Here is a 26,326-nt window from a genome sequence, read left to right as displayed (position 1 = left end):
CAAGCAGCCGGGCTCTGGGCAAGGCCGGGCCAGCGAGGGGACGAGGGCAGGAGCAGGGGCCAGGCGCGGGCTGTGCGCTCCGAGGAGCAGGGGGAGAGGAGGTTTTGTACCTCATAGTGTCACTGATTTTGAAGTCCTGGAGCTAGAGCTGAATGAACAGTAAAAGCAGGTTAAATCATTAACCAGTTAGGGGACGGGGAAGCAGCTGTAAAAGGAACAGAGGAAGAAGGCCAGATTATTATGTTTCTTTTGTTTCTTTCCTTGTCTTCTCTCATCTCCACTCGCAACGCCCCGATCACAAGCCCTGCTTGGCCAGCGAAGCGGACACCTCGTCGGCTAGCGTGGCAAGCTGGGGGGAGTCCACCATGTTGATGCTGCCGGTGGAGGAGACGTTGCTAAGGCGGCGCGGGGAGGCATCTCCGGAGATGGTGGGGGACTTGTAGACGATTTCGGCGCCGTGGTCAGTCTTGGCTTTGGCGTTCTCGCGGAAGGTCAGCTTATGAGTCTCAATCTGCAACGAGAGCCAAGGCCAGTAAGCAGGGGGATGGGGGAGGCCGTCCGGAGAGGGCGTTTTTACCTGCGAACCGGCCGCTCGGCCGCTGCAGCCGTGCAGCTCGGAGGAAAGCGGTGAAGAGGCGCACGAGACGCGGCCGAGGCGCAGGGCACAGCCCTCCTCCCCAGGGGCTGCCGCAGGCAGCGCTGCGGTGCCGACGGCCTCGGAGCAGCCCTTGGGGTCGGAGGCTGTGGCTGATCCAGGCTGGCCTGATCCTCCCGACACCCCCAGTCCTCAGGCACGTCCCTTCCAGCAGCCCGCGGAGGGGACAGCTGGAGGGGAGGGCAGGACCAGGGCCTCTGCGGATGCTGTCAGACCCCTCCCCAGCGCCCAGGGCTGGCAGGGCGGTCGGCGCCAGGCGCGGGGCTGATGGCACAACCCGGAGCTGCTTCCTCTCCCCAGGCAGAGGTTTACACACGGCTCAGTCAAGCTGCCACTTACGCCAATGGCCCAGCTGGGAACATCACACTGCTCCCGTTAGCCAAATCCCTCTCTCCTGGAGAAGCCCAGGGAAGGGAGAAGTGTATCATCAGGTTTGCTACTTACTGGTGCCCTTCCCAGCCAAGCGTAAGGCTGGGAGCTGGCTCTCCGCGGGGCTGGGCGGCTCCAGTACCGGGGACTGGAGCCCAGCAGGGTCTGGGCTCGGGGTCCGAGCAGCCTGGGGACAGGTCTTGTCTTCCTTGCCTTTCTCTCTCTACAGGTGAAGAAACCCACCCAGCGTGGTGGGGTGCAAAAAACGCATCAGCAACAAAAAAAACCAGATCCAATAAACATCAACCAGAAGAGGAGAAAAAATAAAGAAAGAAATAATAGAAAATCAAGGGAGAAAAAGATCTGAAAAACAGGGCTATTCACTGATTCACAGGGAAAAGACTGCCTTTGGAGACAGGGAGCAAGGCTTCGCCTGTGCAGCAAAGGGGAGCAGGTGCTGCCAGCACAGGTACTTAGAGCACCCCAGTTGGGCACGAGCCAGCGCCAGCTACCAGGTATTCACCCGGGAGAGCTGTGCCCAGTGCTCAGGGGCGGCAGAGCTGAGAACCAGAGTCACTGTGTGTCCAAATTTGAATCCTTCTGCCTCATGGAGCGAGAGGCACCCGGGAACATGGGAAAGGCTGGGAAGGGGCAGCCTGCAGCAGCTGCGCAACACAGATGGCTGGTGGGGCACAACTGTGCAGACAGAGCATCCCATCTTGGGGCAGAGATGTCCGAGGAAGGTCCTTGGCACTAGCGTGCAAACAGGAACAAGCCGGACTAGGGAAGCAATTGTGGCAGCACCTGAACTCAAGCTAGACTGGTAACATCCTTCAGGTGTGGACTCAGGCAGGATACAAGCAACAGCCACAGTGGAAGGTTGAGGTGAGTGATGTTGCTATCAGCTCACAGCCTTGTAAATCAATTCCCCCTCCAAATGGCAAGTTCTTCAAACTATGGCCCAGTGAATGCGCCGGATATGAAATCATCATCATCATCATAAAAATGATGGAAATGGGCTCAGTGGAAGCACAGGGCAGTCTGATGCGTAGCAGCAGCGAGAGAAGGGTAAGGAAGTCAAGCGATCCCTCGGTCAGAGGCCAGTACTCTTGCTGGAAGGCGAAGAGCTGGGAGGTGCACAGAGAAAACGCAGCCAAGAACAAAGTGCTGAAATACAGGAGTCAAAATGGAACTTTCCCCTCCCATTGAGAAAAAGGTGTTTGAAAAGCCAGCAAGATAAAAACTACTTTTCCCTGGCATAATCCAACCACGGACATCACCAGGCTAGAGTCTCAAAACTGCTTACCAGGTCTCTCCTGCCTGCAAGGTGCTCTGCTGTCCTTAAAATGAGTTTGTAGAGGTGTTTTACCTGACTGAGACTTACTGTGAAGACAGTATCAAAGCCTCCGCAGAAATGGCTCACCCCAAGTTCAGTATTTCACCTTATCCAATTGGCTTTTGTCTTTTAATTAAAATTCCCCAAACATGCACTCCCCGCACAGAGCCCTCAGTCTCAGCTGGGAAACTGAGACTGGAAGAGGAGATCACCTTTCTTCTGAAATGACAGCCCACTGCAGTCACCTCTTCTACATAAAGCTAAGCCTTTAATGCTCCACTTTCAATGGGGAATCAATGCCTACACTATGCCCTGAGCTACCAGCTTTGTACCACACTGCTGGGGATAATTGACCACGTACAAAGCAAAATGGATGCAACCTTGTAATGAAAGGTTGGGGACACAAACCTGTTTCTGCACAAAATTCAGCAAAAAGAGCAGGAAAGCAAAGGAGAGGATATCACTCGCATTCACACTCATTCAGATGGCCATGGGGCAGGAAGAGGACAGAGACTGCAAGCCTTGCAGCTCTGCCACAGCTGCGCTCCAACAAATGTCCTCTTGGTTGGCAAATGTTGCCCTGACTGCCTGCTGCAAGTGACTGGCAGGAAGATGAACAGCTCTTTGGGCAGAGGCTGAGCAGCTCATCCCTGGGCAGGGTGCTCAGTGGGCACCAAGATGCCCAGGACAGGACACACTGTCCTCTGAAGGGCAACTGCACACAGACCACCTCTCACTAGCACACGAGCAGCAAATTGTTTTAAGGCCTGAAGAGGAAGAGCTGCCTGATAAGCAGAGAGGAGAGGACACATGTGCTAAAGATGAGCTTGGTGTGCAGGACTTGGATCTCTGTGTCCAGCTATTGATCACTCTTTGCTTGCATGCCCACTCGCAGGGCAGATGAACACTCGCAGAGCACCAGCACACCTGCTCTGGCCCAAGCGCCCCTTTACCTTTTTATTTCCTCCTCCAGGGACGTGGCTGATGTTATCTAACGACCCAATTTTTGATTGCACCTTATCTTTGAAGTCCAGTTTCTCAGATTTCACCTCCACTTGGCCACCGCCTGGAAGAGAAGAGTACCATGGGGTTAGCTCTTGCCCCAGCATGGGCAGGCTGAAGTGGAAGCGCTTGAGTCTGGTCCAGCGCTCCAAGGCTGCTCAACTGAGGCACTGCTGAAGCTGAGCAGAGGGTCAGGACCAGGAAAACAGAAGCAAGAAGGACCCCTTGGTAATCTGGGGGCAACTGGGAACCACAGTAAAGAGACTTTCCAAAGGATATAGTGCAGTATCATCCCAAACACCAGCAGTTCCCCATACGTACTCCTAAATACTTCCCATTTACAGCGACATGTTGGCCCAGATGCGAATGCTGTGGACAAGACTGGATCTTTCCCCTAACCCAAGTGGTCAAGAAAACCGGAAAGGAGACAGTCACGCAGTGACAGAGCTGGGAACAGCATCCAGCTCCCCAGGGCTCGCTCTGCTGCTCTGGTCACTGTCCCAAGTGTCTCCCTTCATTCCCTGCACAACTCCAACCCTGCCTCCAGCCACGCTCCAAGACACGGGCAGCGAGTACCCACAGACTAGGACCCGGATCCGCCGGACGCTGCAGAGCAGAATGGTACCTGGTTTGTGATGGATGTTGCCCAGGGAACCACATTTGGACGTCACGTGGCTCAGGTCGACTGGCTTGTAAACGATTTGCACCTGTCCGTACAAGAAAGGAGAAGGCAATGAGCTTGTTACCACCGCAGGCGACCTGGAGAGGGGGAGGCACAACACACACCGGCACCTGATCTGGATTCGAGGGAAAGGACAGCTTACACCCCAGTAAGATTAATAATACAGAAGAAACTTGTCATCAGAAATGGGAGATCATTAATGCCCGTGTGCAGTAGCCTCTCTAACACGTCAACATGCATAAGATCACCTCTCCACGGAGGGGGGGAGTAGAGGCAATTTTAAAGTGCTTAAGTGAGAGAGAAAGTGGAGTGGTAATTAATTAAGATTTGCATACACATCATCCAAAAGGAGGAGATATACCAGAGAGAAAATGTAAAAAATAAATACCTTTTCTGGTGTAAAACATAAAGCTTATGTCCACAAAAACTGAAAGAACAGAAATGATCAATGTGCACAGAACTTTTAAAAGAGTGACCAAAATATGCATTTCTGAAAAATGCTGTAATGGAAATAAGGGTTAAAAAAAAAGGCAAAAGCAAAGTTTAAATATTTATCAGAAGTTCACATAATATAAATTAAAATGGCAATTATAATATACTGAACCACAACAGTATTTTATGGTATTACACTCTGTTTTTATTGTTTTACACAGCACGTCTCTGAATAAGGGCTCCAGCAATTCCACTTAAACCTCCAAATTCAAAGACCCGCCACGGTGCTGCAACGCGTCTGGGCGAGGGGCCGGGCAGCCGGCGGCCTCTCGCGCACCGAGAACCGGGTTACACGAGACACACACACAAGGAACAGTTAACGTGGAGCTGTTTAGTGGTTACGTTAGCAGTTAAACACCACACTGGAAAATACCAACAACTGGAGAGGTCGGGGACCGTCAGGCGTGCCACGGACTGCAAACCACAGCACATTCAGACCAGCAACATCAGGAGCAGGAAACAAGGGAGGAGAAAAACATCCACATATCCCCAAAAGTTACCTTGGACCCCAGTTTTGGACTCACACCTGAGCGTGTGAGTCAGCTAGTGCTGTAGGTCAGCGGGCCTGTGCAGGAGAGATCAGACCGTCGATGCCTCTAAGTTAATTCCTGCTCTCTGGGAAGTGCCTGGCTCTCAGTAACAGATGGGGGTTTCATGAGGAGCATATGCTGCTCCCTGCATTTTTACCAAGTGCCAAGGCTGGTGTGCTGCTCTCTTGAGGCCTGGAAAGGATGTGCTGGCACTAAGGGACCCTCCGCAAAGGAGGCAACTCCTTCAAGCAGCCAGGCAGCCTCCAGACCAGGGCAGCCAAAAGCTAGCTAAAAGATTTGCCGTAGCTGCTGCTCTCCAGCGCGTCTGAGTGTCCTGTCGTGATTCAGAACCCCGAGATGAAGGTGAGTCCTTTGCTTTCCATGTTGGTTCCTGGCCCACTGGTCCCAGCAGTCACAGGGACACATCAGCCTCATAGCCAGAGGCTGAACAGCGGATGTGCATGCCAGCGAGAAACCTCCCTGCCTCCACCAGTGGTACACAGCAAGGAAAAGGGGGTTAGAGGGAACATAACGGCACACCACATCCCTGGCACTTGGGCTGGCACCAGACCACATGCGAAAAAACCTTTGGTTCCTGTAGGTCTGACCCTGTCATCTCCTGGGCCTATCTCCTGCAGTGACACAGGCTCAGTGTCACTGTCCCACCAGCATGGCAGCAGAGCAGCATGTGCACAGGCCTGCCTTGGCTCTGATACCCATGCACACCAAAGGGCACGCTCGACAGAGTGAAGACAGAGAGAGGGGACAAAAGCAGTCCTAGAATCTGGCAGCATATCACAGAGATAGACACAAAGATGGGGGGGGTGATCCACACATTTAATGTACTGGGCAGGAGGAGAGGTGAACTTGGTTGGAAGGCAGGAAACAACCCCCAGGAGGACAGAGCTGGCTGGTGCCCTGCAGCATCCAGCAAACCCTAACCCCAACCATGATCCTGGATGGGCTACGAGTGATTTGGGCACCACAATGATTTGGGACCTGAAGGGCCTCCCATTTCCAGAGCAAGCAATCAGCAATTACAATCTCTGCTCTCCTTCCAGATTTTTTTTTTTTCCTTAACAGCCAGGACTCGATTAACTCTTGCCATCCTGCGGAGGAGTGGAGAAGGGTCCACTTTTTTTTAGCAAGGAAGGAAAAGGGGCACAGAGCTGCTTGCTTGGGAAATTAATGCCAGAGACCTGGGGATCCTGTCTCTTAGCATCAGCAGTGTTTAGGTCAACTTTTGTCTAATACATCCCCTTGACAAAACATCCACTGGCATAAAAAAAAAAAAAAAAAAAAACAGGTTACTGTAGCAACAGTTCATTTCCTCGGAGGCTGCAATGACTGGGCAGGCACTCGCTGCTGAAATGGTTGCTGAGGATTAAGATGCAATTGCCATCAAACCCTGCTGGTTTGTTTCTGCTCTTCTACCGGAGAAGCCCCAGAGCACAGCTCTGCCACCAGGACAGCCCAGGGGGCCGTGCTCCAGCCACACTGACATACATACAGCTTTGCTCCAAGCGCCTGCACCCCAAGCTACGTGCTGCTCTCGGTGCCAAAGCAGCCAGGCAGCGATCACGCAATTCGCTTTGCTAGGAGAGCCTGGGGAGGGATGACAACCTCCAGCCAAAAAGCCCATATGATTTTTAACCCACTGCAGCTGCGAATGCTTGCCCATAGTGTGAGCTCCCAAGGGAGGAAAGGATGAGCTCCTTGTCCTGTGCTGCAGCTAATTACCAGCTACGACACAGAGGAGATGCGAGGAATGCTCACCCCTGGCATAACAAGTGGTGGGACCCACCACGCACCAGGCAGTCCAGCCAGAAGTAGTGCAGGACTCTGGGGTAAGAAATAGCAAAACCAGTACGGAACTTGCTTCACAGAGGCCAAGGCCTCTGCAAAGCAGCTCCTTAGGCCCACAAGTGAATGCAAAATGGTATCAAATGTAAGATGGACGCTGCAAACCCAGTTATGCCCCAATGCTTATGTGTCAGGCCCTCTGCAACACTCAGCTTCTCAGAGAGCGCATCCACAGAGATCAAAAACAGCACAGAGAAAAATCCATTGGGATCATCTGAGGGGCACCAGATGGCTTCCTCGGATGGCCACAGACTGGACAGTCACAGGCCCTGTCACTTGCTCACGCTGTTTGGGGTCTCGGTGACTCTCTTGCCTTAGTCCATCATCTTTCCTGGATTAAGCTGCCACCAAAGAGACTGGTGTAAGTCCACCAATCTTTGTAGCATTTCTCCAGATTTCTGGCACAGTAACTGAGAGCTTAGTCTGGCTATTCATCTGGGAATGGCTGCAAATGCCTGTGTTCAAATCAATTAACTCAGTATTACTTTAGGCTCAGCCTCCATGGGCACTGCCTAACACACACCGGACACATTCATTAGCAAGGAGAAACTTGTTATTTACATTGATCATACTTGCCTGATGGAATAGGCAGGAACCTGGGCTTTCATAGGTTGTGCAGTGTCATGTGCAGTTCAGCAGTACATAAAGCAACAAGGCCTGCATTTGCTTATAAATCTATTCATCTACAGCATCAGCAACAACGTCACTGTCTGCTAGAGGCACTCCATCCCGCAGACAATGAGGCATGGAGCCTTCCAAGAAGCATAAAACCTTTGGGTTAACAGAATGTTTTGTTACAGACATGGTTTCTACGGGGCGGGGGGAAGGTGTCAGTTAGTTCTGTCCATGTAAGACATGTACAGGACTTGTTAGGGTTTGTCTAACCATGTCTTCTGGGTTAACAGGGTTAAATGACAGCACATCACCAATAGCTATCTGACGGCAGGGTCGCTGCAGATAGCATTGGTGGTTTAGTGTATACAACATGCCACTCATAATAAGAACTATTATAGTGCATTGAAAGTGTGAAGGTACTCACACTGCCTCCTCCCGGGATGTGTTTGATATTATCCTTTGAGCCACACCTGGATTGAACGCTGCTAAAGTCCAACTTCTTATTAACAATCTGCACCTTTGGTAGCCAGAAAAGAGTCATTGCACTTCACCAATAGCTATCTGACGGCAGGGTCGCTGCAGATAGCATTGGTGGTTTAGTGTATACAACATGCCACTTATAATAAGAACTATTATAGTGCATTTGAAAGTGTGAAGGTACTCACACTGCCTCCTCCCGGGATGTGTTTGATATTATCCTTTGAGCCACACTTGGATTGAACGCTGCTAAAGTCCAGCTTCTTATTAATAATCTGCACCTTTGGTAGCCAGAAAAGAGTGTGAGAAACAACATGACCATCTGCAGCTTGACCATGTGTTATATAACTAAAACCAGGAACCTGCCTTCCAATGCCAATGGCAAAGGATAATCTCTCACTTGCTGCGTGGATTGGTCTATTCATGGGGTGGAAACTGAAGACAAAGATGGGAAGGTTACAGCTGGAGGTTGGATGTGTATGGCTGGTTCCAGGAAGGCAGCCCTGGTTTCCAAACCAGCAACACTAGCTGAAAAGCCAGCCACCCACATTTTCTTTTGCTGCACAAAAAGGGGAGTGTGCTGGGCAACAAGTGGGCTACAAGGCACCAGTGCTCTGAGACGCAGGTTCTGCAGAGTTTTGCTAGTGGACTGGGAGGAAGGACGTCGCTGAGAGAAAAATGCTCCCTCAGCCCCATGCCTGCCCCCTCTCTAGGATGGAAATACTGCAGCTTCACTTTTCAGCAGCTTGAGCAAGCTGAGAAACAGCTAACAGATGTTTGCAGGGCAGCGGACGAGAGAGCAGGACTTGCATGTCCAGCTGAGGGATGATGCCTGGGCGCTGCATAGTGCAGGGCTCAAACTCCCTCTACAGTTATAAAGTGAAAAAGCAAATGCTACCAGGGCTGCAGTCCCATGCCTGCAGTTTTCTAAAGTCCCATACAGATGAGATGAAAGGGGCAGCACAGATCAACTCCCCAATGCAGCTGCTCTACAGCATATTCCCAGCTCTGCCTTGGGTGGGAGAGAGGCTGGAAAGAGCTTGGTACTGTGCAGGAAACATGCCCACAGGTACCATGCTAACCTCACTCTCCAGCCCTGGGGCCTACCCGCCTTCTCCCCACACACAGAGTTTTGTACTAATGAAATTATTTCCATTTAGGATTTGCTTTGCAGTTTTGGGTTTTAAAAGACCAGCCACACTGCAGTGACCCCATGCATAGGAGCAGCTATCCCAGATGAGAGTTGCTATAGATGAATATAATCACTGCTCCTTCCCCTACATGGGCTGAACTGGCTTTAAAACCTATGCAAGAATAAACCAGAGGCAAATGGAGGTAAAAACCAGCATGCACACGCGACTTGTGTTCCCTTAAGAGAAAGCTTGTCTGAAGCATAACCCTCATGAGAGGGAAAGAGACACAGCATCCTGCAAGAAAGCAGCATCACACCACACTGCGCACACAGTCCCTGGATGGCAACGTCCACGAAGGCAGCTGGGCAGGGAGCCTCGCCCTGTGTCAGCGCTCGCTGGCCCGCTGCTGCCGCGGAGAGGGCTCCTCACTATACCCTGGTTCTTCAGCACCAGGAGCACAAAGGCTGGCTTACGCTTCCAATGCAATTTTTCAATCTCAGATCAACCAATCCTGCAAATCAGGACACAGCTCAGCTAGCACAGACTTTTCAGGAGCAGAATTAGTGATTCAGCAATAGCTAAAACTGTCAGACAATACAGAGAAATTGGAAGAGATGTGGCCTGGCTAACTCCTGGCTCATGTGTCCTATGTACCTTCTCTTCCTGAGGCTGGAGCCTGAAACCTGGGTGGACAGAGCAAGCTCCAGCCCCAATCCTCCAGTGACCCTGAAATCAAACCTCTGTGATCAGCCCCTTCCACTCCAGCTGCACTCATTCTGCTAAGAGCAGCCTCGTGCTCTACAAAATCCCCAGTAGAGCATCCAGTCATTCTCCCCTGTCCAAAATTCAGCTGTTCTTACTCTTTCAGTGACAACAATAAACAGCACGTTGACTGAGGGAGAAGCTGATGGAGAAAAAAGCTCATAAAAGCTGGATTAAAAAGAATGAGCAAACAAGTTTAATCAATTTACAGTAAATGGAAGAGTTTCTTCTAAAATCCTTGAACAGCAGTGTTTTGATGGACAGTCAGGAATAACTTAGGCCTTGGGCTAAGCAGGCAGGAGGGCCAAGGCCCCACGGTACAGATGGCTGGAAGGACACACACTACTCTGCTCTGCAAGCCAAGGGACAGAGCAGCCCTGCCCAGACTTTAAAGCCATCCCCTGGCTTGTAGTACAAGGCAAAATGTGCATTGTCCTGTATATCACCAGCCTCAGCAAAAAATACACACAAAGAAATGGAAAAGCACACTGGTATTTAAGATGATGAACAGAAGCCATCTCAAAGCCTCCCCCCATGCCAAAGTCTCAAGTTCAGAGCCACCAAGTAATCTAGTCACATAATATGGCACTGCTTTCAGAAGAGGTTTATCACACCTCTGCAGCATTAGCAGCCCCAGAGCAAGGTCTGCAAGCCAGCAAAGCCTTCCCAGGACAGGCAAGCACAAGCACACTCCTGACTGGCACTGGCCACCAGATGTGCAATCCTGTCACTTAACATCTCTGTAAGAGCCATCTGGCCTACACCAGTCAGAGCAAACAGGTACCTCATTAGGGACACGTCTCCATCCATGCAGCAAGGAGGATTTTATAAAAGGACAGGTCTACATAGTGCAATAGAGCAAGGCAGAGATGTCCAGACAATGCTGACCAGGCAACACCACAACTGGAGCTGTGTAACCACAGGATGCTGCTCTTGGGGGTGTGCAGATGTATTCATTCAAACCACTCTCTTACCCAGCTCTAAGTCTCTTGTCACCCGTGGCTTTGCAAATCCCTTCTCCCTTGGGACTGCAAGACTTCAGACTTCAGATACTCTCTCTTTAACACAAAACTCTCACTCCCAAGCACCTGAAGCACAGAATTCACTTTCCTGCTCCCAAAACAGCTTCCTCAGGAACAAAAAGCAGTGGTGGTGATTGAAAGGAAAACAGTGCCACCACTTTTGGACACACCACACTTTCTATCATGTTGCAATACAGGGGAAGTTCCTGAATGTAGAAGCAATCCAAAATCTGGCTGCCAGAGCTGGAGCTCAAATCTCAGTGCTTTGGAAAGCTGCTCAGTGTCTGCACTGTTTCCCTCATCAGACCTGAAGCTGAGTTCAACTCCAGCCATGCACGTGGTGGCAGCACAGCTGGGATCACCCTCAGAGGCCAGGCTGGCACCAGGAGCAGAGCAGCCAAACCGGAATCCTCTTGAACTGAAGGGGCTTTGATCTCTGTGCAGGCTGTATTTTCAGGGAAACCCAGCAAGCCCAAAGCTCCTTACCCTTGGGGGAGCTGCCAGAGGCCTGCAGGTCTCCTAGGTGTGATTCAGCTATCCCGAGTGCCGAGCCTGGGACCCCCGTGGGGAGGAGACCATCCTGTCTGCTCTCTAGTGAAGAAATGGAAGCAGCACTGAAGTGACTGCTCCATACCACACAGCAGGGTTCAGAAACACAACCCTGATCCTGTGACTCTTTAGGGCTGAAGGTCACTATGTGCTCTCCCTAACTGGATACCACAGGGGAATGTCGCTTCCCCAGCAGCACGCACCAGGCAGTGCACACTTTGATCTAACACCCCATGAAAGCCACGACAAAAGTACTGTGCAACACCAGCCTCCTCTTTGCAGGACAGCTGTATTGCACCTTCTAAGCCAGGCAAGCAATTTCAGGACAAGCATCCAACCCAACCAGCCCCAAGATCTCCAAAACCAGCAGCAGACCAGAGATTAGCTGAACCAGAGTTGCCCACCATATCTCTGTCACCAGCTGGGCTGCTGCTGCTGCAGGGAGAGCACCAAGCACCCAGTGTCCCTGCGGGACCCTGTAAAGCAGAGTCCACACTAACCTTGCCACCTCCAGGCTGGTGCTTCAGGTTTTCAGTTGAGCCAATTTTGGACTTGACGTTTTTCAGGTCAGGCATGGGGGCAGCTGATGGCTGGATGCGGCTCTTGGCAGAGGCAGGAGATTTTGGTGGCGTACGAACCACCGCTACCTTCTTGGGCTCCCTGGCCGGTGGGGTGGGCAGAGAAGGAGTGCGAGAACGGCTGCCTGGAGTCCCTGGGGAGCCGGGACTGCTGTAACCGCTTCTGTCTCCAGACTTTGGCTGCTCACCTGAAGGTTGCAGACACATGGGGGTAAGCACAGGATAAGCAGCTCCCCCCACTCACTGCCTGACCTCATGGGGTTGATCCATCTGCTTCCAGGACCCACCCGCTACTCCCAGAGTCTTCAGGGGAATCAGTGAGGGGGAACAGAGAGGCTAAAACACCATGATTGTATATACCGCCCTGGCTGGTGCAATCTGCCAGCTGTGCACACCATACCAGCCACATCTTACACCTTCCTCAAGTATCTGCTGGTCCTTGCTGTCAGAAACACGGTGCTGGGCTAGACAGTGTTTTGTCTGACCCAGGTTGCTCTCCTGTGCCTGAGACTTTCCCAGTGTCATCTATGGAAAGCCAACGGCTGAGCCAAGACTGGAGCCCAGTCTAGTGCTGCCCCATATGGTTTCTTTCTAAGCCCACTAGTGAGCCAAGTCAGTCATTACCCACTTTACAGAACAGCTTTCCCTGTGGTCAGGCAGCCCTGTGAGCAGCGCTGGAATCTGGGTGTGGGGAAGAAAAAGGTTCGGAGTGCTGTGCTGCTCCATGCGATGCAAGGCGGACAGCATGCTGGCAAACTGCACTTTTCTTCTACTTCATTTTGAAAGGAAAACTGGTTAAAAGCAGTTTCTTTGTATTCCAGAAGGAAGATCAACTTCGATGTCTGGATCATCAGGAAGATTCCCCACCCCCGTGCAAAATTAGCAGGCACGACAAAATGCAGACAAAAGACACGAACAAAACCACTTTTCTGTAATAAATTTCAGAAGATTTTTACAAAAACTGGTATTTTAGGAAATCAAATAAAGCTCAGAGTACTGAGCAGCTTAGGATTGTCCCCAGTTCTAAGAAGAATTGGGAAAAAAAATCTTAAAACATTTACCTTTCTCAGACTTTGCTGCTGCAGGAGGTGTTTTTTTCTGCTCCTTTCTGCCTGTTTAATGAATGAGAAAGATGCTTAAATGAACTAAAGCTGAAAATTTAATCAATTTAAGGTTTTATGAAGCTCTGTTAAGTACCAAAAATATATATACTCAGTGAAATGCACTGTTTTAATGGAAATTCACAATGCCTGATGCTTTCTGGGGGTTTATGCTTTGAGAATAACGGGCTAATCCCCATTCCTGCAACTGAACAATTGATCCACTTGCCCCTGGTCTTTTTGAAATATCATCAGGAGAAAGGGAACAGATGGATTTAAAAAATTGAGTTGACTATATCTTCCAAACCGGAGAAAATCCCAAAGGGATAAAGCAAATGCCCTCTCCTATGCCCTGGCAACTATATGAATGGAGCAGATACAGCAGCATCCAGTGACGCTCACCTGGGAGGAACAGTGCCCAGCTCCACACTCCCAGTCCCATGACACGGCCGAGCAGCTCCAAGTCAGCATGCAGACTCAACCTGCTGTACCCTCCCGGCTGTGCCCCTGCCCCGTCTGGGCTAGACAAACTTATTCACCACCCAGCACCACCAAAGCAGAGCCTCTAGACCAAGAGACACCGGGGCTGCTGCACACCATTCTCATCATCACCTACCAGAGCTGGGAGGCGTCTTGGGGGTGGTGGGTGTCTTTGCTGGGATGCGTGTGGCATTGGCCGAGTTCCTCTGAGCCTGCCCTGCTGCAGAGCGTGGTGTGGCTGTCTTCGTGCCACCTCTCATCTCCGGGCCCTGGGGATGCAAGGAGAAAGGCCAATGCAGGAGGGAACTGCCCAGAGATGAGCTCTCTCCCTTCATGTATTAGATTCAAGCAAGACCCCCTGCCTCCTCCCTCAATGGTCCGACAGAGCTCCCACGTGTTTCCTCAAACGCAGCCATCCGTGATGTGCCTACCCACAGCCCACTTCCATCAACAGCGCCTGCCACAACCTCAGCACGGTCACTCCTGGGCTGGCAGAGCAGCTGTGTTGTTTTGCCGCACAAGCTCCCAGCTTCCACTACATTATTTGTCGCACACTCAAATCTGGTTAAAAAGCAAGTTCAGCTCCTTTGCCCATTCCCTGAATTTTGGCATTTTGTTTCCCGTGTTTTACTAGAATTTTGTACAGAAGATAAATAGATCCAGCCACTGTTTCCATACTACAGGCTCCACTCAAGAGGACAGAACCAAACTCCAGACACTGAGAAATATCTTCTTTGTCCCCACCTGTAGTACACTAATGTAACACGTAAAAAATCTGGAACAGCTTGTAGGTAGGAATATGCTATTTATTGTATTCTGATCCTGCAGAAAAGCATCCACAAACCTGTAAAATAACATGTCCTCTTTCTAGTACTGGTCTGTGTTCGAAAACTCATGACAAACAAGCAAGTGAAAACTTACTTAAAAGCTGATGGTCCCAAGGCATCAAGGAACCAGAGCAGAGCCATCACAATCCTTATCACGGTACAACCATATCCTATATTTGCGACCTGCAGTCTCTGCTCTCTCCTGTACTACGAGTGTGTTTTTATGACTAAACACCATGAATAGACTCTCCAATTCACTTCTTACATTACAAAATAAGCTACAGATGTGTGTATTTCCTATTCCCTGTGTAGCACCTGGCAGATCTGGCTTTAGCGCACTTCCTACACATCTGCCATTTACAGTCAAAGCTACGCCAATGCACCCATAAAACACAGCATAAAGCTGCAGAACAAAGAGCACAAAGAGCACAAAGGGATCTGGAAATGCTTCAGAGAGACAAAATAACACCCTGCAGCACATGACCGAAGTTAATGCAGACTAAGTTCCTATGCACTGGTGACAGTGACCCAACTGCTCCAAACACCAAAACCGGAGCTGAGACCAGCCAGGACCACTGGAGATACCTGGTGTTAGGAGAAGCAAATTGTGCCCTCTTGATTAATGAGGACGTGGAGAGCCTGGCCCGGCCAAACATTGTCAGACCTGCTAGGAATGCCTTAAGCTATTCTTCAAGGCAGCTTTCTCTCTTTCACATCCCATTTCCTTACCTTGGCTTTGGTTTCTTGCATTCCGCCACTGGCAGGTCGGGATGTGACAGAAGAGACTCGTTTAGAGGCGGAAGCAGGGCTGGAGGGTGTTTTCGAAGGGGTTGTGCTAGAGGAGGTGTGTCGTTGGGGGGGGATGGAGGGTCTATCACCTGGGGGGTTGGCATTGGAAGGTGAGGATTTCTTAAACATGGAAACAAAATAAAATTGGAACAAAATAAAAATCAGTATGGGAGGAAAACAAAAGCGGATCATAGACATCAAATAAGATTAGAAGGTGCAATACAGGAGAGGTGACAGCTCGAATCGCCCCCTCACTGCAGCACAGAGTTAGGCAAAGGCCGGGGCATCGTCAGGGTCCCATGGCTGCACCGGCAGGTACAGGATAGCTTGGCTCTGTATCTCTCGCAGGGTTCAGAAACACCTGAGCCCCTTTTCACCTGCTCCTGCCACTGCCCTCCACACCAGTAACACATTTTAGCATCCAAACTGCTGTATTTACCCCCAAACCACCAGCAAAATTGCTATAGGGTTCTTATGCCCATACCAGGTACAGCATTCTCAGTACTTACATCTCAGAGAGATGCAGATAACTACCTCCAGGTCTGTCAACACCATCATACGTGCTTTATCAATAATGGCTTGTGGGTTTTTATCTAGACAGTTGTTTGGTATCACATAAAATGCCTAGCCTGAAACAACCCTGCCAAACTTCCTTAGAGAATGAGATGGGTTTTGCAAGACCCAATTCCACATTGTTTGGGAAAAAATATATTCCTCGCCTTCAATTCTTTGCCCACTGAACTGTCTATCAGTTTGTCCACTGCTTTCCCCAGGCAGCAGCCAGGCTAACGGCCAGCTGAACTATACCTCTTCCAAAAAAGTGGGGTGACAAGCACCTTTCAAACTTCTGGAATTTACTCACTATTAAACTCTGCTCCTCACTCCGAACACAGCATCTGCTAGGACTATTTCATTTAATTTTTTAATGCCATATCTTGCTCTTTTCACTATTACGGTGCTTGTTCCCTATACAGCCCATTGTAGCTCTGAGTTTGCTTTCACACCAGCTTGCCCCGGCAGAGCCAGCCTGCTGCTTTCCAGTCTTGGACTCTAACCTCCCACACAACCCCACGAGCCACAAGTTTGTTTTAGACTTGATTCACCTCCTTCCCCTCAAAAATCACTGTGGATTGCACCATCCAAACCGGGGTGAAAGAAGACAAAAATAAAAACACTCTTGAAAGAAAGAATGAAGAATGAGGATAATGGCAAAGTTTCCAAAGAGGCACAAGCATAGTCCAGGAGAGCAGGAGAGGGAGTCAGGAACCTGGAGAGTACTTAGTGGGTTAATACCACCTCTGGTTTCATTCGTTAACTTACCTTCGGTTTCTTCTCCTCAGCCTCAGTCCCTTCCTTGTCTTTGCTGTCAATACGAGCTGATGAACGGAAACACGCAGTTACAATGAATTCCAGACAGCTGTTAACACCTGTGCTACAGTAATGTGTATGCTAGGTGGGCTTTCCTGTTCTTGTTTAAATTAAATACCATTCTTAAGAATAATAAACATTACAAAGTCACTTATTTCTTGCAGAAATACTCCCACCTCTTAAGCATTTTCTTTCTGGGTTAACAGATTATCCTGTGCACCGGCAACAGTGCATTAGTCCTTGCTAGATCATCAGATGTGCAGAGCAAGGTCCGTGTGGGACCGTTTTGCCTAGATTTGTATCCAGTTCTAGTAGCATATACTTATTTTCACAAAGAACAGCTCCCTTCAGGCCTAAACATGAGTCTCCCTCTTTAAAACAAACACCCATTGGGTCCTAATGACCACATATATAAAGACTAAACTGAAGGATGCCCCCATCCTACCAACACCGAATTGCCTACGGTATCATTTGAAGTTGTTCAGTGTGCTATAGCTTGCAAAGCACTTTTCTTCGTGTCACTTCCCATCTCTCCTGACGCACTGCTTTCCGCCTCCCCAGCAGACAGCATGCCTTTGATTCGGGTCGGGCCCCACAGGGTTTTGAGAGCTTTAGCTGTCTTCCTACTCAGTTCGTACCAAGCATACAGTGACTCTCACAGTATTGCTGTTTTGCCCCATTAGTTTACAAGCATAACAGACTCTGCAGTATTGCTAATTAGGAGATTAGAAACAGAGAGGAAAGAACATTTGTACAACAGGGCACTCATAACAAAGCCCCCTTTGCCCATTAGCTAATTCCTCCCTAATCCGGGAAGAAAAGCTGCTGATATTCACCTCAGTGTTTTGGAAATCTGCCCTGGCAGGTCAGCCCATTCCAGCGACACGAACAATGTAATTTATCCAGCACTGATGACCCTGACCTGCCCCAGCGGCCGCTCTTGGAGGTGGCAGAGCCATCTCCCATCCCAAATCCAGTAAAATTGTGGAGTGGAGCAAGGATGGGGCTAAACAGCCACAAAATTATCTCTGTCTTAGTAGGAAACGCACATTAATTCATTGAAGAAATTCCTCCCACTGAATCAGAAATCGGTGACTGTGGACAATGCACCCCCAACCCACCATCGGTTCAGGCTCTGATGCCAGCGACAGCAAGCCATGCTGATGTCCCGCAGCACGTGTGCGAAGCTTCCCGCTAGTGATCAAGTAGTGAACAATGAGAAATATGTTATGAGCTTTAGCTTCAATGGAAAAAGCTACATCAACAATTTCCTCACGAGCCCTGGGCAGCGAAGGGCACACTTCTTGCTGTCATTAACGGGAACGGCAGCGAGCAGGATTTCCAGGCTAATGGAAGCAGCCAAGCCAGCTTTTGAGACGCAGCGCTGGGGTGAAAGGCAGAGCTTCCCCCAGGCCAGAGCCTGAGCAGTTGGAGCTGAGGTCCAATACAGAGAGACACCACAAGGTTTTGACAAATGTCCCCTACCACAGCTTATTAACACAATTCACTGCAAATCAGCATTTCGCCACTGAACAGGTCCCTCAGTGACACCTCTCCAACCTCCAGTAAAAGTGGAAAATAGTTCTTGAAGAAGAAAAAGATCTAAGACTTGCTCTGCTGGTGGGAATCCTCATGCTTTGAGGGGCAAACTCAAACCTTACCCCAGGACAGCTAAGGCTGACATATCTGCATGAATACAGCAGCTCCAGGGTCTAACTGGCATCCCAACGTGCCAGCAGTTGGAGGATGCCCAGCCGAGTGTCATACACGCTGTCAAGATGTGTCAAAGGGCCACAGAGGCAGCTCCAGCAAAACATCCCAAATTCAGCCACCTCGTTAACCATCCAGGCACACGCCACCCTGAGCTGGGATCAGAGCACAATGTTCTGTAAGAGCATCAAAGGTGCCCTGCGATGGACAAAGGTCCAGCTAGCTGCAGACCTTGCCTCCAACAGCAGTCAGCAGAGGAAAAGTACAAGAAACAGGATGAACATGGGGCGTTTTCCATGGTTATACCTGCCTTTTTCCTCCTCCCTGCTCTTTAGGAAAGCTGATACAAAGAGCTGGGTTATCAGACTGGACAGTGGACACATGCAAACCAGACAGCATGTGTCTTGCTAAAACAAGCTACAGTGTGCGCTAGGCAAGCCCACTCCAACATGCCAGAACAACATCCATCCAGTCCTCTTCTCCACTAGGAAGATGCAGGGTGTGAGTTAAAGAGCCCACCCTATGGACCCAAAGAAATCAAAGCAAAAACAAGAGAACAAAGCATGATCAAGGACACGCCAGCACCATGCAAGGGACGCAAAACCAAAGCGTGAGGGTCTGGCAAACATGCCAGGATATCCAGGATTAAACTAAAGGGGGAAGGAAGGGAGGGAGAAGCAGCGGTGCCTTGTAGATCAGTTCACAGCAAAGGTCCAGGCCATTTCCGAAGCAGCAGGACTCAAGAGGTGGCAGCCTTGCTGTGAGCAAGCCACCAGCAACATGAGCTCAGGGCAGGCAAATGGTGCACACACCTTTAAGGAGAGGAACACGACTGCCAGCTTTCTCTGTGATTTGAGTACCAGGTTTCTTCTTGGGGCTCCGTTGTTCTCTTGTATCCAGCACAGCCTCTTCCAAAGGAGCATCTTTGCCCTCCATATCATCTTTTGACCCAACAGGGAGTTTGGCTACTTCTAGCAAGGGTTTTGAGTCTTCTCCCTCCCCAGCTTCAGCTTCTATTTGGGAGATTTCAGAGGGTTCTAATAGGGTGACATCTGTTTCTTCTTCCCCACTCAATGGCCGTCTCCTCTCCTCTTGGTCCTGCTCTGCTTTATGTGGTTCAGTTTCAACAAGAAGTGCTTCTCTTGATATATCTCCAAGGACATCTCTGGACCTGATTTCAGCAAAAGCATGTTCTTCATGAGCTTCCTTGGCTGCTGCTAGACAGACGTCTATTTCAGGTCCTGGAGAAACATGCTGTCCCACCAAGGAAATCAAATCCTGGTGAGCAGTTTCATCAGTGTCACGGTCCTCACCTCTTTCCCATCCACTGGTATCTTCTTTTAATGGAGCTCTGGTGTATAACGGAGATGTCCCATCTTTAATATGGGAATCATCTGTGACATCTGCACCTGCCAACCCTTCGGTGCACACATCACGACCTAGCTCTGTTCCTAGTACTTGATCCACACCAATGCCTTCTCTGCCTCGATGGTCCCACAGCTCACTGCTGTCTTCAGATGATCTGGAGTCTTGGTATATATCCGGGGGTATTGGGATAGTGACTTCGATTCTGGTGGGAGCAGCTGCTGTAGCCTTCATTTCACGTGACAAAAGAGGCTCCTGCAGAACCCCATCTGCCTGCTTTGAGGGCTGACTTTCTCTTTTTATTGCATCTCCTATATGCTCCTGAAGTTCAGGCTGTGGCTTTGGAGAGCTTGGCTCCCCTGGAGTTGAAGATGCAGGGTACGAAGCATGGTAAACAATTAGCACAGGCATGTCAAATAGGAAGTTGTTCATACAACGTTAAAGAGAGACTAAGAATTTTTACAATTGATCTAGAAGGTAAGAGCAAGTCTCATACATTCAACAGACAAATCACTTCTGGAGTTGCCTCTGGCTTTAAAGGAACTCTGACCTCCCTGGGAATCAAAAGGTTACGGCCAAATGGAGTAGGGAGAGCAGACTCCTCCCTGGCCCTGTCTCAGAGGTGGTTGGAGTATGCCAGCCATGTGCCATAACGGCCAACATCTGTGCTCTATGAGCTGGTTTAGCTATTAAGGTTTTCAGAAGCCAAGAAAAAATTCAGCTTGTAAACTGACACCACCACCAGACCACCAGTTTGCTGGTCAGTAACCATCACAGATCAAGCAGGTGCTGAACAAAGCTGCTGGCTGTTTGTATTTGTTCAGAATATGTTAGCTGTCCATTCTGCTGACAGTCCGTCTCTTCTTACCATACGGGCCAGAACAAAACAGACCTGATACCCTCCCTCCTTCCTGGGGTTACAGATCCCTACAGACTTCTTTTCCCTTCCGTAAGATGTTGATGCAGACTGGTCATCAACCACATCCTTCCAGAGTTCAAACCACCTCTACTTTGTTCTTCAGACCATTTCTATTCCCAATAAGTATGGGGAAGAGCACTGCTACGTCTCCACCTCTTACTGCTAAGTATTTCAACAGCCTGTCTGCTCCAGTGGAGCACAGAGCCTCTGTGAAAAGGAGTATGTGGCTGTAGCCACACAGACAGCCACAACAATTTTGGACTGTGCACCCACTCAGGGTAATTAGCATTCCAGCACTGCCGCCACAGTTTAGGTAGAGTAGAAAGTATGACATTTAAAACCCAAAACTGAAGGTCACAGACACACACATTTTTTTTTCCACAGGGTAAAAGAGACAATTATGTTCTAACACTGATCTCATGCATGGTACAGATCTTTACAATTTCATCCAATAACTGCTGCATTAAGCCATACATTCTGGTTGAGCTGGAGCTTTTCTCTTTGAAACTCATCCAGCTGAAGCAAAGATGCACTGAGCAATGGAGAATTCATCCTGAGCATAGGTAAATTGCCCTAACAGCCAACTGCTCCTGAAAGAATGTACATTTTGTACTCTGAATTTTTCTAGTTTCAAATTCTTTCGGGGTCTTTTTAAACTCCAGCTTGGTAAACTAGCGGGCTTAGATTAGAGCACTTTAGTACTTAAGATTTCAACTGTTGTTTTGTTAAATGATTGAGATTAAAACAAGACAAAAAATCATTACTGAGTCAGTCTTTTATCAGTGTTCTCCCTATTTTAAGAGAACATAAGGTTAAGTGAAACTACCACACAGAGACCTCCAAACTTGTTGTTTAAGAGAAACCTGAAATAGGCACCTATTGGCAGGTAATATTTGAAATGTGGTATTAAAAAACACCTTTTATAACCAACCACAGGGATTTGAAGGATCTTTATGCATTTGCCAGCAGAGCATCTTGGCTCATTTCTTCTGCAAGAAAAGACAACATGACCATAAGTACTGCCGGTGCAGAGATGTGGACCATCAATTTGTTAGCCATACTACCATACTCAAGGACTCATGAGCTGCTCAGAGGTGGATGTGCAGTGCAAGGTCAAGAGTTGGCAGAATTCCAGCACAGCAAAAATTACAGATCAAAAGATGCTTCTCCAACTGAAATTCAAGGCACCTGAACATGCTCCATCTTCATATCAAAGATAATTTTTTTCAAATTCCACAAGGTGAAAAATGACAATACCAGTAACAAGACGTCCGTGACTGTGTACACACCATTAGTAATTGTGTTTTCCTCCGAATCAAAGACAACCACAACATCATTAAAAGGGAGCACATTTTAAAAGTCCATTTTCAGAGAAGTAACAATTTGCATAAGAATTTAGAAAGGTCAGATACTGGTCACATCAGAGCTCCAGGTAGCTGTGTATTCCCATATCTGACTGCTGAAAGATCTCAGCACAGTAGAGAAAAGTCTTATAAAAAATCTGGTGAGAAACAGCAGCTAGAACCAGACTGAACAAGACAGATGGCAGGGAGAACTTTACTACACTCCTGCTAACAATACTGACTTATTTTTTGTAGCAATGCCACTGTTTAAGTACAGAAGAGCGGCCAGTCCAAGAACCACTGGATAGGCTAGCAAAGGTTTTTTAATTGCAAGGAGCAGACTGCAAATAACCATGCTCATCTGTGTGTCAAAAGTGAAAACAACCTGAGTTCTGCCCTGAGCTGAGAAAGTAAAAATGACTACTCGCTTCTTCAAAAGACATGGATGTTTGTAAAGGCAGTAATGCAGCCATGAGGAAGAAAGATGTTGCCCAATCAGGTGGAAGAATTTGTTACACATACCACAAAGAAAACTGCCTGACAGGACCGAATTGAATCCCTTATGGGATTTAATTGAGTTTTTTAACAGCACATGAAATTAGTACTTTGGGTGCGAGTGCAAGCAAGAGAGCTATACCAAAGTGAGTTTGAACACCTAACTGCCCCACCAGGCACTGAATTAAGCCAGTACTGGTTGTTTTCAAAAAATCCATCCTGAGGTCTTCAGTCAAGTCTGACTGACTTGACTGAATAAAGCCAACAGAGTCTTTTCACATAGCCAGGAGGTCCCTGGATAATTCCTTGGCTCATCTGAGCAGATGCACAATTAATGCTCTATAAACATTCGCTGCCACCGTGCCTGGCATTGTAAGTCATGAGCTCTGAGACTGAGAAAACTCCCTTAAAGTAAGTGCATCAGTGACTAGGTTTGAGACAGTCTTTCAATTTGAACTGAAGCACAGCAATTAGAGTCAAACAATTCACTTTTCTGGGGGTATGAAATGCAGGGCCCAAATTGACTTTGTTCAATGCTGAGCAGTTCCTCCTGGCTGACCACACCATCCCTGCTCTATTTATCATCTTTTCTAGCCTGGAAGATGCCCTGCTTTTCAACTGGACAAACAAAACCAGGGCTTCAGTCATGAGAGAGAAAGTTGGTGCGTGAAAAGCTGTGGTTCTCTGAAATGAGTACGCTGGGACATTCAAAGCGTGTGGGACCCTCCTCAGTTAGGGATAGGGAGAACTGCACAGCTGCTCAAACAGAGCAGATGTATTAGAGAAGAAAAATCTCAAGCCACTAGCAACCACCCATATGTGTGGGCAGCAATGACTGGATCCCATTGAGAAACATTCCACTAACCTCGAGCGGCATCTCCTGCAGCATGGTCCTCCAGGTTGGGGGTGGCTCCTATGCCCGCCTCTTCAGCTGGTCCCCATTTGAAGAAAGAAAGGGAAAACACAACCAAAACCACAAAATTATATTTTAAACACGTGCCTGAACCGTACTGTGAGCAAAGCAGTATCAGAAAGACAATTAATCCATGATGGGGATGGATCTAGCTAGATTTATTTAGCATGAGCTGTACCAGACTGGAAGAATGTTTCACCAAATCACACATCCTGCATGGCAGGTCAGTACAAGTTCCTTCAGGCAGAGGTGAAGAAAACAGACTGTTAAGGAGCAGGGAAACTTGAGGACTTATATCCCTTCTTCTACCCCCACCTAGCGTTTATGCAGCTGTAGTATCCACATGAATGTCAAATCTGACCCACGCTTTCCTGGTGTCGGTTATCTAGCTTACCATAAAGAGCTCTGTCAAGGCTATTTGACAACATTAACCTGAGTCCCTCTGATATGAATCTGACCCTTCAGGAGTACTGGTAGATTACATGAACACATTTTTTTTCACAGCAGCCATGATGGTTTATCTCTATCACAATTCCTTCATTTTATCATATGACTAGTTTCAAATGAACTTAACTGATACCAAAATTATATAGCATGTCACAATTCTACAGTCAAACTAGGACGTTCTCCTTTTTCCCTGTCTTTTCAAAAGAGTTCAGGACATAACTTCCTCCTAGCTCCCTGGTACAGTCAGACCTTGAATCAGAGACCGTATATCCCTGCTAACAGGTGAGCCACTCTGTGCTTCGGTCCAGGGTTCCACCAGCAGCCACGGAACTGGATGCAGGACAGGCAGTTTGGCTGCCAAAGGGACTGTGCTGTGCATCTGCTTAAGCGTTCAGGCATTGCAGAAGCCTATTTCCACCCACTACCTTTCTTGGGACCCACACATACCTTGCCTGATGCTTTCAGGAAAACCCAGAGTCTACCGCACAGAAGCCACGCACTCATTTTGCATACACAAACCTGCCTCTCCTGGGATCCCCTGTCCTGTTGTATATAAACATCACAGCTGTAGCTCCATCCCTTTTTGTACCACCCTTGAAAGACTCCCATCTCTCTCTGCAAAACCAAGCCCAAGTGTGGTGATTTCCCATAGAGCACTCAGTTCGAATTAGCCACTTCACTTCCTCTGCATGATCTTTAAAATGCGCCAGCAGCCAAAGAACTGCTGCAGTGGCCTGGTTTTCACCTGCCACTTCAAAGACAACCGCATGGGCTGAGCTGAGCAAGAACACCAGTGAGACAAGCAGTGAGGTCCTGCAGTGACTGCCTCACCTCACCAGCAAAGCAGGGCTGCCGTCACAGGGGCAGAGATGACCAGGACCTGCAGGTAAGTGCTTAGCCTCGAGATGGGAGGAGAAGCCACCACAGATAGAAAGATTGTCAGATGCAGAGCTGAGAAAGAGAGAAGAAAAGGCTGCAAGCTTCCCCAGGCTGGGGAAGGCAAGAGTACAATTGTCAGCTAAGAATCATTTCTGCAGGCCGTGGAGAAGAGAGAAGCACGCATCAGGAACAAAGCCTGCCTGCGAAATGCCAAGAAGCATTATTATTAAGCACTAACCAGCTCAGCTCTCCGCTCTGTCTGTGTCAAGAGATGAAACTGCACCTTGGTCTCCCTCACCTGTGGTTCCTTCTGGGATCTCCCCATGCTGTTCGACACCACCCTGATCCTCGTGGTCTCCTTCCTCCACTAAGGGGGCTGTGGCATCTGAAAAACAACGCAGCTTTCACATAGCTGTCGAGCGGTAAAACCCTGTGAAGGCCAGGATGTACCTGAAGAACAATTCACTCAGAAAAGCACCCGACTCCCTCCCTTCAGCCAGTGCCTGTGGTCGGACATAACCCTCCGCCACAAAAACTGCCCATCTCCAGTGTACTCCTTATGCAGCTGGCTGAAAATACACAGCAGAAGACAGCCACCAGTGCTTGATCTGCACGGGGACATCACTGGTCCAGAACAGGTGAGAACAGCTGCTGTTGGATACCTTCATAAACCATTTGTGCACTGCCACTGCCTCACACTCCAGGCAGCTCTGAGACAGACAGATATCCAGCTCTATCTGCCAGAGGGATGTTTCATCACTGTCACAGCCCCGATCCGGTGGGGAGAATGGGCAACACCTCCTTCTGCACCAGCCAGGTCTTACAGGTTGTTTTCTTGAGCCGCAGACAGGAACAGGAGCATTTCATAGGAGATCACTGTCAGCTCACAACTCCAGAGGGACGGGGCTGGAACTGGCCAGCACTTGTGTCCATCTTTTCTTTAGATAAATGTTGCAAGCTAATGTCTTTACCTGAGGTATCCCATAGGCAGATACGTTAGTTAAAGCAGCCAGTTGCAAAAAAGTGCAACTAATTAAAAACATGAACAAGTCTCTAGACCACTTCCAAATTAAGATCCTTTTGAAAAAACATGGCATTCTGGCAACACTCAGGAGCAGCACAGATGTGCCCTGAGTCCTACCAATATGATAATCAAAAAAAAGTTTTGTTTTATATATAAACACTGCCCACCTCATCATACCAGCATGAATCATGCTGTACTAATGAATAAATAATTACAGAGAGGATAAAAAAGAGTTACAAGCTACAGCTAACTGAAAGGGAACATGGAGACCAGGAAGTGCAGTGAAGTATCTTGGTAGAGCACACAACATGGTATTGCTCCCAGATACACTGAGCTAATGGCACCTTGCAGTCGCAGTGTAGAAAGTCTTCCAGGACAAACTCCAGGCAACTTACTGCACTGTAATAAATACTTTGCATTCTCAAACTTTGCATTTTCAAGGTTGCAGGCTTGCAACCTGCTCTCCACCTTTAAAACATATTGTCTCATTCTGCAGAGTGGCAAACCTTGCTTGTGATCAGACTAATAAAGATTATTTGTCCAACAGCTGGGACACACAAGGCAACCTGCTCCTCCTCAGAAGCCACATCAGAACAGGCCAC

At 48.8% G+C, this 26,326-nt stretch overlaps 1 protein-coding gene across 18 annotated transcripts in view; it reads right to left on the bottom strand.

The window, feature by feature from the left end:
• Positions 1 to 235: 235 nt before the first annotated feature.
• Positions 236 to 26,326, bottom strand: part of MAPT (microtubule associated protein tau) — a 57,574-nt gene continuing 31,483 nt past the window's right edge. For 9 of the 18 annotated variants that reach the window (XM_062595482.1, XM_062595476.1, XM_062595483.1 and 6 more), the window contains 12 exons: positions 24,999 to 25,085; positions 23,327 to 23,392; positions 16,582 to 16,637; positions 15,202 to 15,381; positions 13,782 to 13,914; positions 13,127 to 13,177; positions 11,988 to 12,253; positions 8,210 to 8,302; positions 7,969 to 8,061; positions 3,988 to 4,069; positions 3,314 to 3,426; positions 236 to 511 (listed from right to left, as the gene is read on the bottom strand). In XM_062595482.1, the coding sequence (XP_062451466.1) occupies positions 296 to 511; positions 3,314 to 3,426; positions 3,988 to 4,069; positions 7,969 to 8,061; positions 8,210 to 8,302; positions 11,988 to 12,253; positions 13,127 to 13,177; positions 13,782 to 13,914; positions 15,202 to 15,381; positions 16,582 to 16,637; positions 23,327 to 23,392; positions 24,999 to 25,085 (1,436 nt within the window). In that variant the 3' untranslated portion in view covers positions 236 to 295. The other 9 variants (XM_062595486.1, XM_062595487.1, XM_062595488.1 and 6 more) reach the window with 9 other exon arrangements.

Source organism: Rhea pennata, chromosome 26 (assembly GCF_028389875.1).
Source record: "Rhea pennata isolate bPtePen1 chromosome 26, bPtePen1.pri, whole genome shotgun sequence".
NCBI classification, from domain to species: domain Eukaryota; kingdom Metazoa; phylum Chordata; class Aves; order Rheiformes; family Rheidae; genus Rhea; species Rhea pennata.
This window is presented reverse-complemented; position numbering and strand designations above follow the sequence as displayed.